The 20,519-nt window shown below is 47.5% G+C and overlaps 1 protein-coding gene across 20 annotated transcripts in view; it reads right to left on the reverse strand.

Moving 5' to 3' along the window:
* Positions 1-20,519, reverse strand: part of LOC123760896 (CUGBP Elav-like family member 4) — a 1,099,894-nt gene that overhangs the window by 549,722 nt on the left and 529,653 nt on the right. For 18 of the 20 annotated variants that reach the window (XR_011229373.1, XM_069329220.1, XM_069329212.1 and 15 more), the window contains exon 3: positions 16,247-16,267. The exons of the other annotated variants lie outside the window; for them this stretch is intronic. Coding sequence is in view for 17 of the 18 variants with exons in the window: in XM_069329220.1 (XP_069185321.1) it covers positions 16,247-16,267 (21 nt within the window). In the remaining variant the exon portion in view is untranslated. The remainder of the gene's footprint in view (positions 1-16,246; positions 16,268-20,519) is intronic. 20 annotated transcript variants of the gene reach the window in all.

Here is a 20,519-nt window from a genome sequence, read left to right on the forward strand (position 1 = left end):
CCTCCTCCCCACCCTCACACTCCCCAGTACCTCCTCCCCACCCTCACACTCCCCAGTACCTCCTCCCCACCCTCACACTCCCCCAGTACCTCCTACCCCCCACCCTCACACTCCCCAGTACCTCCTACCCCCCACCCTCACACTCCCCAGTACCTCCTCCTCCCCACCCTCACACTCCCCAGTACCTCCTCCCCACCCTCACACTCCCCAGTACCTCCTACCCCCCACCCAGTACCTCCTCCTCCCCACCCTCACACTCCCCAGTACCTCCTCCTCCCCACCCTCACACACCCCCAGTACCTCCTCCTCCCCACCCTCACACACCCCCAGTACCACCTCCTCCCCACCCTCACACTCCCCCAGTACCTCCTCCCCCCCCACCCTCACACTCCCCCAGTACCTCCTCCCCCCCCACCCTCACACTCCCCCAGTACCTCCTACCCCCCACCCTCACACTCCCCCAGTACCTCCTCCCCACCCTCACACTCCCCAGTACCTCCTCCCCACCCTCACACTCCCCAGTACCTCCTCCTCCTCACCCCCACACTCCCCAGTACCTCCTCCCCACCCTCACACTCCCCAGTACCTCCTACCCCCCACCATCACACTCCCCAGTACCACCTCCTCCCCACCCTCACACTCCCCAGTACCTCCTCCCCACCCTCACACTCCCCAGTACCTCCTCCTCCCCACCCTCACACTCCCCAGTACCTCCTCCTCCCCACCCTCACACACCCCCAGTACCTCCTCCTCCCCACCCTCACACACCCCCAGTACCTCCTCCTCCCCACCCTCACACACCCCCAGTACCACCTCCTCCCCACCCTCACACTCCCCAGTACCTCCTCCTCCCCACCCTCACACTCCCCAGTACCTCCTCCTCCTCACCCCCACACTCCCCAGTACCTCCTCCCCACCCTCACACTCCCCAGTACCTCCTACCCCCCACCCTCACACTCCCCAGTACCTCCTCCCCACCACCACACTCCCCAGTACCTCCCCCACCCTCACACTCCCCAGTACCTCCTCCCCACCCCCACACTCCCCAGTACCTACTCCTCACCATCTTCTCTTCACTGGTCTCCTCTAATATCTCCGTCTCAAGAAATGTTGACCTAAATGTTTACTCCTCTTACGATTAAATATTATTATACGCGTTAAAACACAGATCTGTTATGTAATAAAGTTATATATATATATATAGGTTCTGGAATCTGGCTACGGATTAAGACTTGTAAAGATTAAATGACGCTATATAAGACATGAAGGTAGAAGCCTACCTAGCAGTAGGCCTAGATCCCAGAGAGGAGTATAGGCCTACCAGACAATTGTCGTCCAGAAAGAGTGGGGGGGGGGGTGAGGAGCCCCGGGTAGTACTGTCCTCCCGCTTAAACTGGTTTATTTATGACGAATGTATAGCCAAGTTTACCTCCAGGTTGTGTGGGCTGGGTGTACTATACAGTATAGTACACTGTATAGTGTACTATAGTGAGTACTCGGTCACTGTAGCGAGTATCGTTATGGTAGTATATGGTGTGTGGTATCCCTTGAGTACTCTAGGTCTCCAGTTTACTTGCTTTTCCTAGTTGTTGGGACCTGTGGTATACCCCCCTCTACCTCCCCCCCTCTCTCTCTGTTCTCTCTGACCCATGACTCTCTGACTCTCTGACTCTCTGACTCTCTGACTCTCTCGCAGTGTTAGGTCGGCTGGTATTGGTATTCCTAAAGGGTTTACGTGGTTAACTACCACTTCAAACTTCCATTCCCGCCACCATTCCCACTACCATTCCCGCCACCATTGCCGCCACCATTCCCACTACCATTCCCGCCACCATTCCCGCCACCATTCCCGGCACCATTCCCGCCACCATTCCCGCCACCATTCCCACCACCATTCCCACCACCATTCCCACCACCATTCCCGCCACCATTCTCACCACCATTCCCGCCACCATTCCCACCACCATTCCCGCCACCATTCCCGCCACCATTCCCACCGCCACCATTCCCACCGCCACCATTCCCACCACCATTCCCGCCACCACCATTCCCGCCACCATTCCCACCACCACCATTCCCGCCACCATTCCCACCACCACCATTCCCGCCACCATTCCCACCACCACCATTCCCGCCACCATTCCCACCACCACCATTCCCGCCACCATTCCCGCCACTATTTCCACCACCATTCCCGCCACCATTCCCACCACCACCATTCCCGCCACCATTCCCGCCACCATTCCCACCACCACCATTCCCGCCACCATTCCCACCACCATTCCCGCCACCATTCCCACCACCACCATTCCCGCCACCACCATTCCCGCCACCATTCCCACCACCACCATTCCCGCCACCATTCCCGCCACCATTCCCACCACCACCATTCCCACCACCACCATTCCCGCCACCACCATTCCCGCCACCACCATTCCCGCCACCATTCCCACCACCATTCCCGCCACCATGCCCACCACCATTCCCACCACCACCATTCCCGCCACCATTCCCACCACTCCCACCACCACCATTCCCGCCACCATTCCCACCACCACCATTCCCGCCACCATTCCCGCCACCATTCCCACCACCACCATTCCCACCACCATTCCCGCCACCATTCCCACCACCACCATTCCCGCCACTACCATTTTCACCACCACCATTCCCGCCACCATTCCCACCACCACCATTCCCACCACCACCATTCCCACCACCACCCGCGCCTCACCTCACAAAACAACACGTGGCTGTCACACCATTTTTTCTTCCCAAAATACCACACAACCTGAGGGGGCTATCACCCCCCCCCTCCCCCCCGCCCCCCCCCCAGGACCTCGGCCGCCATGTTTAAAGCTTTCTAAATAACAATACACCCTTCCTCCTTCACCCCACCCCCTCCCTTCCCTTCCCTTCCCCCCCTTCCTTGCCCTCCGAGTGGTATGAAATCAAATCAATCATATCAAGTACTTTTGTCGCTCTAGAACTGGTATGTCTGGGGGAGATGTAGGGGTAGGGGAGGTGGTGTGGAGTGGGGGGGGGTAGGAGGAAGGGGGTGTGGGGGGGTGAGGAAGGGGTGTGTGTGTGGGGGGTGTCATGGGTGTGGTGCAGGCGGGGCCTCGCGGCTGAGTGAACACCGCTCGGGAGTCATAGTCCTAAAGGCCGGGGGTTCGATCCCCGGCGGAGGCCGAAAGAAATGGATAGAGTTCCTTACATCCTGATACTCCATGTTTGCCTAGCAGAAATAGATACCTGGTAATTAGACCGCTGCTACGGGCTCTGGGGATGTGTGTGTGTACTCACCTAATTGTGTTTGCGGGGGTTGAGCTCTGGCTCTTTGGTCCCGCCTGTGTGTGTGTGTGTGTGTGTGTGTGTGTGTGTGTGTGTGTGTGTGTGTGTGTGTGTGTGTGTGTGTGTGTGAGTGTGTGTGTGTGTGTGTGTGTGTGTGTGTGTGTGTGAATGTGTGTGTGAGTGTGTGTGAGTGTGTATGAGTGTGTGTGTGTGTGTGTGTGTGTGTGTGTTTTAGAGAGAAATATATGGAGTAGATATAATAGAGTAGATATAAAAGGCGGGGTCCAAGAGCTAACATCTCAATCCTGCAGACACAAATAGCAAATACACACGCGCGCCCTGTACAATACCACCCCTGACTTTGTCCCATGTACAAAAACTGTTCGCACAGAGGGTGGAAATGTGCGAATATTGCATGGGCGGAATGTTGTAGAGAACAATGTACAAAATATGCCAGCAAGTTCAAAACTGCGAGGAACAATGCGCAAAAAAAGAACACAGGCCATTTGTTCACTACCTTGAACTGTTCTGTGCTTCAGCTCTGCGTTCTTAGCTTGAAGAATATGGTAGATTCCTCCCTACATTTAGACGTAGTGAAATATGCATAATATAATGAGTAATATAATGCAATATAATGAGCGAGTCCTTGAATATATATTTCAGTTTTAATCGTTCATGTCGTGAGATTACACATACACAGATCATACTAACGTGATGCATCAAATGAACAAATCCACAAGGGCCGTGACGAGGATTCGAACCTGCGTGAGATATTCGACCCGTCGTGAGCCTACGCTTGTCTAACCTTAGGCCGACCCCCAATCCGTCCAACGGCCTCATTACGTGGTATTAACTACACAGAAATATGCGAAGGTGGATGTTATCTTGAGGTTATCTTGAGATGATTTCGGGGCATTTAATGTCCCCGCGGCCCGGTCCTCAACCACGCCTCCACCCCCAGGAAGCAGCCCGTGACAGCTGACTAACACCCAGGTACCTATTTTACTGCTAGGGAAAAGGGGGTATAGGGTGAAAGAAACTCTGCCCATTGTTTCTCACCGGCGCCTGGTATCGAACCCAGGACCACATGGATGCCAACCGACGCTGCTTCTCAGGGTAAATATTTTCTCATGACTCGTCAATTCAGAAAAGTGGCTAAGAAACAGTCACATCTCGACTATTACAATTAGCACACCTATTATTACCTTAAATTATCTCCCTATTCTTAAATTATTCTCAATTTCATATTCAGGGATTACAGGCGACTCAAGCACAATATTAAGTACCTCGGAGTTCAAGAATTAGAGGTACTTTGCACTTCAGGAATTAAAAGTACTTTTACAGTTCAAGAATTAGAGGTACTTTTACAGTTCAAAAATTATAGAGGTACTTTTACAGTTCAAGAATTAGAGGTAATTTTACAGTTCAGGAATTATAGAGGTACTTTTACAGTTCAAGAATTAGAGGTACTTTTACAGTTCAAAAATTATAGAGGTACTTTTACAGTTCAGGAATTAGAGGTAATTTTACAGTTCAGGAATTAGAGGTACTTTTACAGTTCAAAAATTATAGAGGTACTTTTACAGTTCAGGAATTAGAGGTAATTTTACAGTTCAAGAATTAGAGGTACTTTTACAGTTCAAAAATTATAGAGGTACTTTTACAGTTCAAGAATTAGAGGTAATTTTACAGTTCAGGAATTATAGAGGTACTTTTACAGTTCAGGAATTAGAGGTAATTTTACAGTTCAGGAATTAGAGGTACTTTTACAGTTCAAAAATTATAGAGGTACTTTTACAGTTCAGCAATTAGAGGTACTTTTACAGTTCAAAAATTATAGAGGTACTTTTACAGTTCAAGAATTAGAGGTAATTTTACAGTTCAGGAATTAAAAGTATTTTACGAGTTGGAAATGGACATCAGGAAAAAAAAAATACATTCACTACCATCCAGGGAACTATTGTCCCCACACAAACCCTGGGATTTATACCGACACGTATAAATGCTGCAATTTACCCTCGGGCTCACCATAGCCCGTGCTGCTTCGAAATTTTCGTTCTAAGTAGCGAATCTTAAAAAACAACAGCAACGTGCATTTTACCTCGTAATCAACAACTCACTCACTCCTCGTCTGAGTAGATATAAAGGACTGAGTAGATATGAAGATGTATTAATATACGAAAGTACTTAAAGGAAATTCCTGTTTCAATTTTCCTCCGTGGTCTGACACTGTCACATTTTTAATCACGTGTTTATTTTCGTGATATACACACACAAGTGTGTGTACACCTCCCTCTCCGCTTCACCTAACCCCCCATAAACGTAGGGAGCAGCTAAGGGTCGAGTGAGGTGATCGTTGCCTGACTCTGGCTTCAAGCTGTCCGCCAGGTCTTACATCTTCCCTCTCGGTCAATCGAGGCCCATCAAACAGTTGTATGCTCCAAGTCGAATTCATCTGGACGTTGAACAAGGAACATGATTCAGACTTAGCTCAGACACACATAAAGGTCTTTGTGTGGAGCAATAAGTGGGTATTAATACTGTGTTATTGACACGTAAACTATAAATATATTAAATGAACAAATCCACAAGGGCCGTGACGAGGATTCGAACCTGCGTCCGGGAGCATCCCAGACACTTATTATTATTATTAACATCTTTATTGACAAAATTAATTACAATTTTGCCTAATCCCAGACACTGCCTTAATCGACTGAGCTAGATTAAGGCAGTGTCTGGGATGCTCCCGGACGCAGGTTCGAATCCTCGTCACGGCCCTTGTGGATTTATTCATTTGATGCATCACGTTAGTGTATATAAATATTGTATTAATGTGTATGTGTATAAATATATTAATTTGCTGGTCTCTTAAAATCATGTTCTTCTCCTCGGGGTTTAATTTTTTAATGTGGAATTTCAAGAATTTTTGCAGAAATTCCTTCCGGGTTTGTAAAATTAAATGGAAAATTATTTTTAGGTAACTTGAGGAAAGTTTATATATTATTTTTAATTCCTTTCCCCTCACTGGGTATGGTATTGTCCCCTCGTCCCTGGAGAGACAGTTTAGAGGGTCCTAGAGGTGCCATAGAGGGCCACAGGGACCAAGAGGTGCCATAGAGGGCCACAGGTTCCTAGAGGTGCCATAGAGGCCAAAGGGTCCTAGAGGTGCCATAGAGGCCAAAGGGTCCTAGAGGTGCCATAGAGGCAACAGGGTCCCAGAGGTGCCATAGAGGGCCACAGGGTTCTAGAGGTGCCATAGAGGGCCACAGGGACCTAGAAGTGCCATAGAGGGCCACAGGGACCTAGAGGTGCCATAGAGGGCCACAGGGTCCTAGGTGCCATAGAGGGTCACAGGGTCCTAGAGGTGCCATAGAGGGCCACAAGGTCCTAGAGGTGCCATAGAGGGCCACAGGGTCCTAGAGGTGCCATAGAGGGCCACAGGGTCCTAGAGGTGCCATAGAGGGCCACAGGACCCTAGAGGTACCATAGAGGGCCACAGGACCCTAGAGGTACCATAGAGGGCCACAGGACCCTAGAGGTACCATAGAGGGCCACAGGGACCTAGAGGTGCCATAGAGGGCACAGGGACCTAGAGGTGCCATAGAGGGCACAGGGACCTAGAGGTGCCATATAGGGCCACAGGGGACCTAGAGGTGCCATATAGGGCCACAGGGGACCTAGAGGTGCCATAGAGGGCCACAGGGGACCTAGAGGTGCCATAGAGGGCCACAGGGGACCTAGAGGTGCCATAGAGGGCCACAAGGGACCTAGAGGTGCCATAGAGGGCCACAGGGGACCTAGAGGTGCCATAGAGGGCCACAGGGGACCTAGAGGTGCCATAGAGGGCCACAGGGGACCTAGAGGTGCCATAGAGGGCCACAGGGACCAAGAGGTGCCATAGAAGGCCACAGGGCCCCAGAGGTGCCATAGAAGGCCACAGGGACCTAAAGGTGCCATAGAGGGCCACAGGTTCCTAGAGGTGCCATAGAGGCCAAAGGGTCCTAGAGGTACCATAGAGGCAACAGGGTCCTAGAGGTGCCATAGAGGGCCACAGGGTTCTAGAGGTGCCATAGAGGGCCACAGGGACCTAGAAGTGCCATAGAGGGCCACAGGGACCTAGAGGTGCCATAGAGGACCACAGGGTCCTAGGTGCCATAGAGGGTCACAGGGTCCTAGAGGTGCCATAGAGGGCCACAGGGTCCTAGGTGCCATAGAGGGCCACAGGGTCCTAGAGGTGCCATAGAGGGCCACAGGACCCTAGAGGTACCATAGAGGGCCACAGGACCCTAGAGGTACCATAGAGGGCCACAGGGTCCTAGAGGTGCCATAGAGGGCACAGGGACCTAGAGGTGCCATAGAGGGCACAGGGACCTAGAGGTGCCATAGAGGGCACAGGGACCTAGAGGTGCCATATAGGGCCACAGGGGACCTAGAGGTGCCATAGAGGGCCACAGGGGACCTAGAGGTGCCATAGAGGGCCACAGGGGACCTAGAGGTGCCATAGAGGGCCACAGGGGACCTAGAGGTGCCATAGAGGGCCACAGGGGACCTAGAGGTGCCATAGAGGGCCACAGGGCCCCAGAGGTGCCATAGAGGGCCACAGGGACCTACAGGTGCCATAGAGGCCACAGGGACCTAGAGGTGCCATAGAGGGCCACAGGGACCTAGAGGTGCCATAGAGGGCCACAGGGTCCTAGAGGTGCCATAGAGGGCCACAGGGTCCTAGAGGTGCCATAGAGGGCCACAGGGTCCTAGAGGTGCCATAGAGGGCCACAGGGTCCTAGAGGTGCCATAGAGGGCTACAGGGACCTAAGGTGCCATAGAAGGCCACAGGGTTCTAGAAGTGCCATAGAGGGCTACAGGGTCTTAGATGTGCCATAGAGGGCCACAGGGACCTAGAGGTGCCATAGAGGGCCACAGGGCCCTAGAGGTGCCATAGAAGGCCATAGGGCCCTAGAGGTGCCATAGAGGGGCCACAGGGTCCTAGAGGTGCCATAGAGGCCACAGGGTCCTAGAGGTGCCATAAAAACCACAGGGACCTAGAGGTGCCATAGAGGGCCACAGGGACCTAGATGTACCATAGAGGGCCACAGGGTTCTAGAAGTGCCATAGACTGCCACAGGGTTCTAGAAGTGCCATAGACTGCCACAGGGTTCTAGAAGTGCCATAGACTGCCACAGGGTTCTAGAAGTACCATAGACTGCCACAGGGACGTAAAGGTGCCATAGAGGGCCACAGGGACCTAGAGGTGCCATAGAGGGCCACAGGGCCTTAGAGGTGCCATAGAGGGCCACAGGGCCCTAGAGGTGCCATAGAGAGCCACAGGGACCAAGGTGCCATAGAGGGCCACAGGGACATAGAAGTGCCATAAACTGCCACAGGGTTCTAGAAGTGTCATAGACTGCCACAGGGACCTAGATGTGCCATAGAGGGCCACAGGATCCTAGAAGTGCCATAGAGGGCCACAGGATCCTAGAAGTGCCATAGAGGGCCACAGGGACCTAGAGGTGCCATAGAGGGCCACGGGGTCCCAGAAGTGCCATAGAGGCCACAGGGACCTAGAGGTGCCATATAGGCCACAGGGTCCTAGAGGTGCCATAGAGGCCACAGGGTCCTAGAGGTGCCATAGAGGCCACAGGGTCCTAGAAGTGCCATACAGGCCACAGGGACCTAGAGGTGCCATAGAGGCCACAGGGACCTAGAGATGCCATAGAGGCCACAGGGACCTAGAGGTGCCATAGAGGCCACAGGGACCTAGAGGTGCCATAGAGGCCACAGGGACCTAGAGGTGCCATTGAGGCCACAGGGACCTAGAAGTGCCATAGAGGCCACAGGGACCTAGAGGTGCCATAGAGAGCCACAGGGTCCTAGAAGTGCCATAGAGGGCCACATGGACCTAGAGGTGCCATAGAGGGCCACAAGGACCTATAGGGGTCATAGAGGGCCACAGGGTCCTAGAGGTGCCATAGAAGCCACAGGGTCCTAGAGGTGCCATAGAAGGCCCACAGGGACCTAGATGTGCCATAGAAGACCACAGGGTCCTAGAGGTGCCATAGAGGTCACAGGGTCCTAGATGTACCATAAAGGCCACAGGGGCCCTAGAGGTGCCATAGAGGGCCACTGGGTCCTAGAGGTGCCATAGAGGGCCACAGGGACCTAGAGGTACCATAGAGGGCCACAGGGACCTAGAGGTACCATAGAGGGCCACAGGATCCTAGAAGTACCATAGAGGACCACAGGGACCTAGATGTACCATAGAGGGCCACAGGATCCTAGAAGTGCCATAGAGGGCCACAGGATCCTATAAGTGCCATAGAGGGCCACAGGATCCTAGAAGTGCCATAGAGGGCCACAGGATCCTAGAAGTGCCATAGAGGGCCACAGAGGCGTCAAACAAGGTACTGTATGTCACCACAGTTGAATACAGTGAACGGTGACCGTGCCAGACACAGTAAGGAGACAGCGCACCAGCTGCGTGCAGGGGAGCCATTCTGACGGGGGCGGGCTATATATTAATTATTCCTCACTGTGAGATATAGTGGCGGTATATACATTTATACGTTGTTAGTATGACTCAGTCACCAGAGTGGTATATTGATCACAAGTGTAAATCAAACATAACAATGTTCTAGGAGAGGAAATGGCTCTCAGGGGTATTTAAAAGGTCAGATTTTTAGAGGCATTTTTCAATCATCAGCCCATGGGAGCCCCCGGTCGGCCGAGTGGACAGCACGCTGGACTCATGATCCTGGGTTCGATCCCGGGCGCCGGAGAGAAACAATGGGCAGGGTTTCTTTCACCCTATGCCCCCTGTTATCTAGCAGTGAAATAGGTACCTGGGTGTTAGTCAGCTGTCACGGGCTGCTTCCTGGGGGTGGAGGCCTGGTCGAGGACCGGGCCGCGGGGACACTAAAGCCCCGAAATCATCTCAAGATAACAAGATCTCAAGATAGCCCTCGATAGACAGACAATGTTTGGCTGATGAAATAATGAGTTGTTGTTGTTGTTAAAGATTCGCTACCTGGAAGAAAAAGTTCCAAGTAGCACGGACTATGGTGATCCCCGCTCACCATAGTATTTACTTGTATTAATCATGATAATGTAGGATTGCATTGTACAGTATATTTTCTTCAGATGTTGCAGCTCGAAGCTTTTTCCAGTTGATTATACTTGGAGTATACCTGGAGTATACCTGGCGTATACCTGGAGTATACCTGGAGTATACCTAGCGTATACCTGGCGTATACTTGGAGTATACCTGGAGTATACTTGGAGTATACCTGGAGTATACCTGGAGTATACTTGGAGTATACCTGGAGAGGGCTTCAGGGGTTCTTCTACTCCCCGAGCCCAACCTGTCGGGAAGGAAGGAAACTATCAGGAGAAAGCGCCAAGCCATTGCGACTATATAGCACTGGGAAGGGGTCAGAATAAGGACTTGGGATAGGACGGGGGGAAAGGAATGGTGTCCACAACCACTTATGGACGGTCGGGGGATTGAACACTGACCTGCAGGAAAGCGAGACCGTCGCTCTACCGTCTACCGTTCTGCATCTTAAGATTATCTGTCTTAGATGTAGCCATGTTATAGCTTAGCGTACTTAGACACCCACTATAACTTAATTGCTATAACTTAATTACCCCCTAATTATTAGGGGGCCTCGTAGCCTGGTGGATAGCGCGCAGGACTCGTAATTCTGTGGCGCGGGTTCGATTCCCGCACGAGGCAGAAACAAATGGGCAAAGTTTCTTTCACCCTATGCCCCTGTTACCTAGCAGTAAATAGGTACCTGGGTGTTAGTCAGCTGTCACGGGCTGCTTCCTGGGGGTGGAGGCCTGGTCGAGGACCGGGCCGCGGGGACACTAAAGCCCCGAAATCATCTCAAGATAACCTCAAGAAGATACCCACTATCACCCACTATAACTTAATTGCTATGACTTAATTACCCACTATCACCCACTATAACTTAATTACACACAGAGATCACACTAACCTGATGGATCAAATTAACAAAAATTAAGACCTATTATTATTAATAACTAATTATTAAGAGCTATTAATGAACATTAATAGCTCAGTCGATCAAGGCAGTGTCTGGGATGCTCCCGGACGCAGGTTCGAATCCTCGTCACGGCCCTTGTGGATTGGTTCTAAAACTTTATGTTCCCACAAGGATCTTGAGATGATTTCGGGGCTTTAGTGTCCCCGCGGCCCGGTCCACGACCAGGCCTCCACCCCCAGGAAGCAGCCCGTGACAGCTGACTAACACCCAGGTACCTATTTTACTGCTTGGTAACAGGGGCATAGGGTGAAAGAAACTTTGCCCATTGTTTCTCGCCGGCGCCTGGGATCGAACCCAGGACCACAGGATCACAAGTCCAGTGTGCTGTCCGATCGGCGAGGATGGAAGACTGTAGTGTGAGCTCTTGTATGTTATCTTTGTTATCTCTGATGGTTCAACCTGATTAGTCGGTTGGTTGATGAGACTGGTAATCTTGTAGTGTATAGAGGCGTCTTAAGTGGTAGAGGCGTCTTAAGTGGTAGAGGCGTCTCAAGTGGTAGAGGCGTCTTAAGTGGTAGAGGCGTCTTAAGTGGTAGAGGCGTCTTAAGAGGTAGAGGCGTCTCAAGTGGTAGAGGCGTCTCAAGTGGTAGAGGCGTCTCAAGTGGTAGAGGCGTCTTAAGTGGTAGAGGCGTCTTAAGTGGTAGAGGCGTCTCAAGTGGTAGAGGCGTCTTAAGTGGTAGAGGCGTCTTGAGTGGTAGAGGCGTCTCAAGTGGTAGAGGCGTCTCAAGTGGTAGAGGCGTCTTAAGTGGTAGAGGCGTCTTGAGAGGTAGAGGCGTCTTGAGTGGTAGAGGCGTCTTAAGTGGTAGAGGCGTCTCAAGTGGTAGAGGCGTCTTGAGTGGTAGAGGCGTCTTGAGTGGTAGAGGCGTCTTGAGTGGTAGAGGCGTCTCAAGTGGTAGAGGCGTCTCAAGAGGTAGAGGCGTCTCAAGTGGTAGAGGCGTCTCAAGTGGTAGAGGCGTCTCAAGTGGTAGAGGCGTCTCAAGTGGTAGAGGCGTCTCAAGTGGTAGAGGCGTCTTGAGAGGTAGAGGCGTCTCAAGTGGTAGAGGCGTCTCAAGTGGTAGAGGCGTCTCAAGTGGTAGAGGCGTCTCAAGTGGTAGAGGCGTCTCAAGTGGTAGAGGCGTCTTAAGTGGTAGAGGCGTCTCAAGTGGTAGAGGCGTCTTAAGTGGTAGAGGCGTCTCAAGTGGTAGAGGCGTCACTAATTAACAACAGTCAGTCTAATCGACAATTGTATTGTAGGGAGAATTTTTTAATTAGCAAATTGTTGATTATCGTTCTACTCTTTTTATAAATAGTTTAATTTAATATAAAAAAAGTCACTAATCCTGTTTCTACTGACGTTCTGGTTGTGATTAGAGAAGTACTTGTGAAAGCTAATTATTTATTCTGGTTGTGAAGACATTAATTAATAATTAGTTCTGGTTGTGAAGACATTAATAATTAGTTCTGGTTGTGAAGATCATTAATCATTAGTCTAGGTACCTAGCAGTAAAATAGGTACCTGGGTGTTAGTCAGCTGTCACGGGCTGCTTCCTGGGGGTGGAGGCCTGGTCGAGGACCGGGCCGCGGGGACACTCAAAAGCCCCGAAATCATCTCAAGATAACCTCAAGATAGGTAGTGAAGACTGTACTAATAAGCACAGGTACAATAAATCACAAGGAGATACCTTAACTGTTTGTGCTGACAGAACCTGGACTGATGTGTGCTATGATAATCCCCCTCCCCCCTCTATTGATCCCTCCCCCCCCCCCTGTTATCACTTACCACGTGTCACGACCATTGATCACCCTCCAGAGGAACAACGGGTGTAATCCAGCTTACACGTGATCGCATCAGTGAGTAAATCTGTGCCTGGGGCTAACACCCAGCCGCATAGGTTCGAATCCTTATCACGGCTCCGATGGGTGTGTGTGGACCCTTCAAGAGGTTATATATAGGCCGTGAACCCCCAAACACCAAATCAGTTTAATATTCTGAATATATACAGCGAGAGGGTGTATTGTGTGTGTGTACTCACCTAGTTGTGTTTGCGGGGGTTGAGCTCTGGCTCTTTGGTCCCGCCTCTCAACCGTCAATCAACAGGTGTACAGATTCATGAGCCTATCGGGCTCTGTCATATCTACACTTGAAACTGTGTATGGAGTCAGCCTCCACCACATCACTTCCTAATGCATTCCATTTGTCAACCACTCTGACACTAAAAAAGTTCTTTCTAATATCTCTGTGGCTCATTTGGGCACTCAGTTTCCACCTGTGTCCCCTTGTGCGTGTTCCCCTTGTGTTAAATAGACTGTCTTTATCTACCCTATCAATCCCCTTCAGAATCTTGAATGTGGTGATCATGCCCCCCTAACTCTTCTGTCTTCCAGCGAAGTGAGGTTTAATTCCCGTAGTCTCTCCTCGTAGCTTATACCTCTCAGCTCGGGTACTAGTCTGGTGGCAAACCTTTGAACCTTTTCCAGTTTAGTCTTATCCTTGACTAGATATGGACTCCATGCTGGGGCTGCATACTCCAGGATTGGCCTGACATATGTGGTATACAAAGTTCTGAATGATTCTTTACACAAGTTTCTGAATGCCGTTCGTATGTTGGCCAGCCTGGCATATGCCGCTGATGTTATCCGCTTGATATGTGCTGCAGGAGACAGGTCTGGCGTGATATCAACCCCCAAGTCTTTTTCCTTCTCTGACTCCTGAAGAATTTCCTCTCCCAGATGATAACTTGTATCTGGCCTCCTGCTCCCTACACCTATCTTCATTACATTACATTTGGTTGGGTTAAACTCTAACAACCATTTGTTCGACCATTCCTTCAGCTTGTCTAGGTCTTCTTGAAGCCTCAAACAGTCCTCTTCTGTTTTAATCCTTCTCATAATGTGTGTGTGTGTGTGTGTGTGTGTGTGTGTGTGTGTGTGTGTGTGTGTGTGTGTGTACTCACCTAATTGTGCTTGCCCATTTGTTTCTGCCTCGTGTGGGAATCGAACCCGCGCCACAGAATTACGAGTCCTGCGCGCTATCCACCAGGCTACGAGGCCCCCCTGTGTGTACTCACCTAGATGTGCTTGTGTGTGTATGTGTGTGTGTGTGTGTGTGTGTGTGTGTGTGTGTGTGTAGTGTGTGTAGTGTGTGTGTGTGTAGTGTGTGTGTGTGTAGTGTGTGTAGTGTGTGTGTGTAGTGTGTGTGTGTGTAGTGTGTGTGTGTGTGTGTGTGTGTGTGTGTGTGTGTGTGTGTGTGTGTGTGTGTGTGTGCGCGCGCGTTCACCTGCTGGATGCTAAGCTTGTTATCGTGGTTGCCATAATAACCTCAATAAGTTGATAAGCCCAGCTTCAAACCCAATGTTATAGTTGATAAGCCCAGCTTCAAACCCAATGTTATAGTTGATAAGCCCAGCTTCAAACCCAATGTTATTCATTATATAAATAATACCCAGTGAAATCCCACAGTATAATGTAAAGTATAATTAATTAAGATATTAACTCACTTTTTATTGCTTCCCCATAACAACTGAACACATAATTTGTTATCGCATCTATCACCACAACAACAAATATATTATTACTACTACTACTACTAATAATAAAGATGGTCTAGCAAAGACCCAACATATGTGTAAGTGAATTAAAACTCCCCAATTTTCCGGCTGTAACCTACACCCTTTCTTAAGGTGGTGTATACAGTGTCCTGAGAATGTATAATACAGCCAGTATACTATATACAGTGAGGACACTGTATATACAACACCTTAAGAAAGGGTGTAGGCTACATGTCAAAATTGGGGGTTTTAATTCACTTACACATATATATTTTTTAGGTCTTTGCTTGACCTGTATTCAAGCACTAAGGAATTGTGGTAACTTTGCACAAAGAAATTCAAATAATGTGATGTACCAGAGGGGAAAATAATTAGTAGGAGGTCTGAAGCCTCTCTCTCTCTCTCTCTATATATATATATATATATATATATATATATATATATATATATATATATATATATATATATATATATATATACACACACACATATATTTGACTGTCAGACTTCGGAGGAAGAATTGAAACAGGAATTTCCTTAAGTACTTTCGCATATTAATACATCTTTAGAGGGAATGATTCATCACTTTGTAGCACTAACTGTCCCCCCAGCTAATTAGTTCACAGAATTATCGACAAAGTGGCTACAGCCATAATTCAGAACATTACATAATGATCACAAGAGGTACACCAAGCTCGATGTGGTGATTCACTGTAATGTTCTTAAATACAAAATGAATACCAAATGATTGACTGCAGTTAAGTTTACTGGTTTACACTCCTCGTTACAGCACTACAGCCTGTATAGACCTATACGTACCAACTACCTTGAATATATATATATATATATATATATATATATATATATATATATATATATATATATATATATATATATAATGTATATGTATGGCTGGAAGAGTTCGCGCAAGCCATAGATCACTAAGAACTCTAAATAACCCCACCAGGATTCGAACCCATGACGCCCAGGATCTCCCCTAAAAACGTACAAGGCACCGTAACCAGCGCACCATTGATCGTCTTAAGATCAATGGTGCGGTGGGCATAGTATCGTGTACGTTTGGGGGGGTGATCATTGGCGTCAAGGGTTCGAATCCTGGCGGGGGGTCATTTAGACATTTTAGTGATATAATATATTATGTTACACCACATTAAAAGAGACGTCGGTGGAGAGAAGATATCAGTGTTCAGGATATCAGTGTTCAGGATTGTTGTTATCTTCAGGATAACAAATGTCTGTCTGTGCCTTTTCACAGCGAATATTCCAAAGGCAAAAAAATGAGTGCCGGGGGAAAAAAAGGTTACTTACTGGTGACAGAGGAGGATAAAAAAGGTCTCTCACCTGTGTTGCTCTCTTGGTAAGCTTGAAAAAAAAGAAGACAGGGTTCCAATTCTAGCCTTTTTGGACAAAAAAAAAAAAAATTGCAGATTCCTATTATCAGCAAAAAAATTGAACCCTAAAAAAATGGCATTTTTTTTTTTTATATTCTTCAATTTGGCTTGCATAATGAGTTTGAAAATTCATTCAAGTTATGAGTTAGGTGAGAAAAATTAGTTTAAATACAAGCATATACAGAAATTATATCTTTGTGTATTTATTGGCTATTAAATAATATCATGCAGTAAGTTTAGAGACATGCAGAGAGTCAAACACGCCCCCCAGTACTGCCCACACACACACACACACACACACACACACACACACACACACACATAGGGTCCATGATAGGCCATAGCTCAACCCCCGCAAACACAACTAGATGAGTACACACACACACACAACACACACACACACACACACACACACACACATAGGGTCCATGATAGGCCATAGCTCAACCCCCGCAAACACAACTAGATGAGTACACACACACACACAACACACACACACACACACACACACACACACATAGGGTCCATGATAGGCCATAGCTCAACCCCCGCAAACACAACTAGATGAGTACACACACACACACAACACACACACACAACACATACACACACACACACACACATACACACACACACACACACACAGACACACACACACACACACACACACACCTGCCTTTGTAGTATAAACAAACTCTTACGACTTAAACAACAGGTGTGTGGGTACATGGCCCTCAATGTTACACACACTTTCCACCACACAACAAATCAACACAGGTCGACGCCTTATACAAACACTTAGATGTTATATATATACAAAAAATATCAACACCAGTGCCAACACTGTTTCCCCCTCCCCCCCCCCCTCCCCCCAAATAGAAATATAAAAATAAATGCCACACTCAGGTATTATTTTGAGATAGAGCAAATATAATGGTCCAGGGTTATATTTGGAGGATTATATTTGGAGGATTATATTTGGAGGATTATATTTGGAGGATTATATTTGGAGGATTATATTTGGAGGATTATATTTGGAGGATTATATTTGGAGGATTATATTTGGAGGATTATATTTGGGGGATTATATTTGGGGGATTATATTTGGGGGATTATATTTGGAGGATTATATTTGGAGGATTATATTTGGAGGATTATATTTGGAGGATTATATTTGGAGGATTATATTTGGAGGATTATATTTGGAGGATTATATTTGGAGGATTATATTTGGGGGATTATATATTTTTGGGATTATATTTAGGCTGTTGTTGATCACATCTTGGCTACTTTACGGTCAAACTTGACGCATCTGTACATGTAACTTGGCCTATAAGTTACAGGTAATTTACAGGTAACTAATTTGATGCACAGGCAATTTGACGTGTGTAAGTTACTTAACGTAAAGGTAACTTGACGTATAAGTAGCACGACCAACAGGCAATTTTATGTAATAATAATAATAATTTTTATTTAGGCAAAGGTACATACATAGAGATTTTACAAAGTTTGTTGGCTTTACAGATAAGAGCTAGTACATACAATGCCTAAAGCCACTATTACGCAAAGCGTTTCGGGCAGAGTGTATAAGTATGTATATGTATAAGTGTTTAAGTATGTATTATGTATAGTAACTTGACGTCCAAGAAACTTGACATATTGTCTATGATGTGTATGTATGACAAGGACAAAGGTGCTGACACAGGTGTACAAGGGAGAAAATAGGTGGATAGTTGTACAGCTGCAGGTGGAACAGGGGGTCCAAAGGTACAGGTGGGGTTAGGGTGCAGGTGGGCTAGGGTACAGGTGGGCTAGGGTACAGGTAAGGGGGGTAGGGGATAGAGTACAGGTGGGATTAGGGGGTCCATATCAGGGGCTGACATAGAATTAGATATCCCACTTAACTCTTAACTCCCCCAACCCCCCATGCCCCCCAACCTTCCCCCTCAGTAAAAAAAAAATTTTTTCCAAAATTTCCAATAGATTCGCCCAATTTCGTAGTCTGTGTTTCCTCAATGTCATAATAATATCAATTATTCTCAATATAAAATCAATAATATCAAAACTCTCACTTTAAATTAACTGGCAAATATGTGGAAAGATAATTTTTTTTTCTGAACAATTATCTAACTAAAGCAATGGCTTTTATATACGATATTGTTATATGTACGAATTATACATATATAATTATATAGACGTTAATGCAGCATAACCACCTATCATGAACATATATGTAAAATGAAATAACAAATATATGTAAATATATATATATATATATATATATATATATATATATATATATATATATATATATATATATATATATATATATATATATATAATGTGTGTGTGTGTGTGTGTGTTTTACATATATATATGTAAAAATAATAACAAACTTTTATACATTTTTATTTCAAATAAAAATGAATAAAAGTCAGTAGTTAAATAAAACCCAATTCATATATCATCCTTTGAGTTGTTGTAGTGTTCAAATCCGGAATGGTAGTTCATCGAGGTAGTTATCTCTACATTAGTGTTCAAAAGATGGTAGTTCAATACGACAGTTACTTCTACATTAGTGTTCAAAAGATGGTAGTTCAATACGACAGTTACTTATACATTAGTGTTCAAAAGATGGTAGTTCAATACGACAGTTACTTCTACATTAGTGTTCAAAAGATGGTAGTTCAATACGACAGTTACTTCTACATTAGTGTTCAAAAGATGGTAGTTCAATACGACAGTTACTTCTACATTAGTGTTCAAAAGATGGTAGTTCAATACGACAGTTACTTCTACATTAGTGTTCAAAAGATGGTAGTTCAATACGACAGTTACTTCTACATTAGTGTTCAAAAGATGGTAGTTCAATACGACAGTTACTTCTACATTAGTGTTCAAAAGATGGTAGTTCAATACGACAGTTACTTCTACATTAGTGTTCAAAAGATGGTAGTTCAATACGACAGTTACTTCTACATTAGTGTTCAAAAGATGGTAGTTCAATACGACAGTTACTTCTACATTAGTGTTCAAAAGATGGTAGTTCAATACGACAGTTACTTCTACATTAGTGTTCAAAAGATGGTAGTTCAATACGACAGTTACTTCTACATTAGTGTTCAAAAGATGGTAGTTCAATACGACAGTTACTTCTACATTAGTGTTCAAAAACCAAATGATAGTTCAACCAAGCCAAGAATGATAGTTCACTAAGGTAGTTACCTATACAATAGTCTTCAAAGGTTACGTATCTACCCCACGCCCACTAGCACCCCCACGCCCACTAACACCCCCACGCCCACTAACCACGCTACCACGCCCACGAGGGTGACCACGCCCACAAGCAGGACTCCAGCAGGGAGGAGGAGGACTGCCGCTACTCCTGGAGCCACTCTCAACATATTACATGGGAATACACACGTGTTTGACCCAATATTTTCTCCCTGTCATTGGGGGGGCTGAGAACAGTGGGTGGACATCATGCTCAAATGATCGGGTAATAATACTAGAGCAGAGCCTGCTGTTGTCTGCTGTTTGCTGCTGCTGCTTCTGCTGCTTCTGCTGCTGCTGCTGCTGCAGCTGCTGCTGCTGCTGTTGCTGCTGTTGCTGCTGTTGCTGTTGCTGCTGCTGTTGTCTGCTGTTTGCTGCTGCTGGTGCTGTTGTCTGCTGTTTGCTGCTGTTTGCTGCTGCTGCTGCTGCTGCTGCTGCTGCTGTTGCTGCTGCTGTTTGCTGCTGGAGCTACTGCTGTTGATACAGCTGCTCCAGTTGTTGAAACTTCTGCTTCAGCTGCTATTTTTTTTTTGTTCCAGCTGATGCTACTGCTTTCTCCAGTAATAGCTTAAATGCTGCTACTTCAGTCCCTGCTACTGCTATTCCAGGCCCTGCTACTGCTACTCCAGCCCCTGCTACTGCTATTCCAGCCCCTGCTACTGCTACTCCAGCCCCTGCTACTGCTACTCCAGCCCCTGCTACTGCTACTCCAGCCCCTGCTACTGCTATTCCAGCCCCTGCTACTGCTACTCCAGCCCCTGCTACTGCTACTCCAGCCCCTGCTACTCCAGTCCCTGCTACTCCAGCCCCTGCTACTGCTACTCCAGCCCCTGCTACTGCTACTCCAGCCCCTGCTACTGCTACTCCAGCCCCTGCTACTGCTACTCCAGCCCCTGCTACTCCAGTCCCTGCTACTCCAGTCCCTGCTACTCCAGTCCCTGCTACTCCAG

This window comes from Procambarus clarkii, chromosome 3 (genome assembly GCF_040958095.1).
Source record: "Procambarus clarkii isolate CNS0578487 chromosome 3, FALCON_Pclarkii_2.0, whole genome shotgun sequence".
Classification (NCBI taxonomy): domain Eukaryota; kingdom Metazoa; phylum Arthropoda; class Malacostraca; order Decapoda; family Cambaridae; genus Procambarus; species Procambarus clarkii.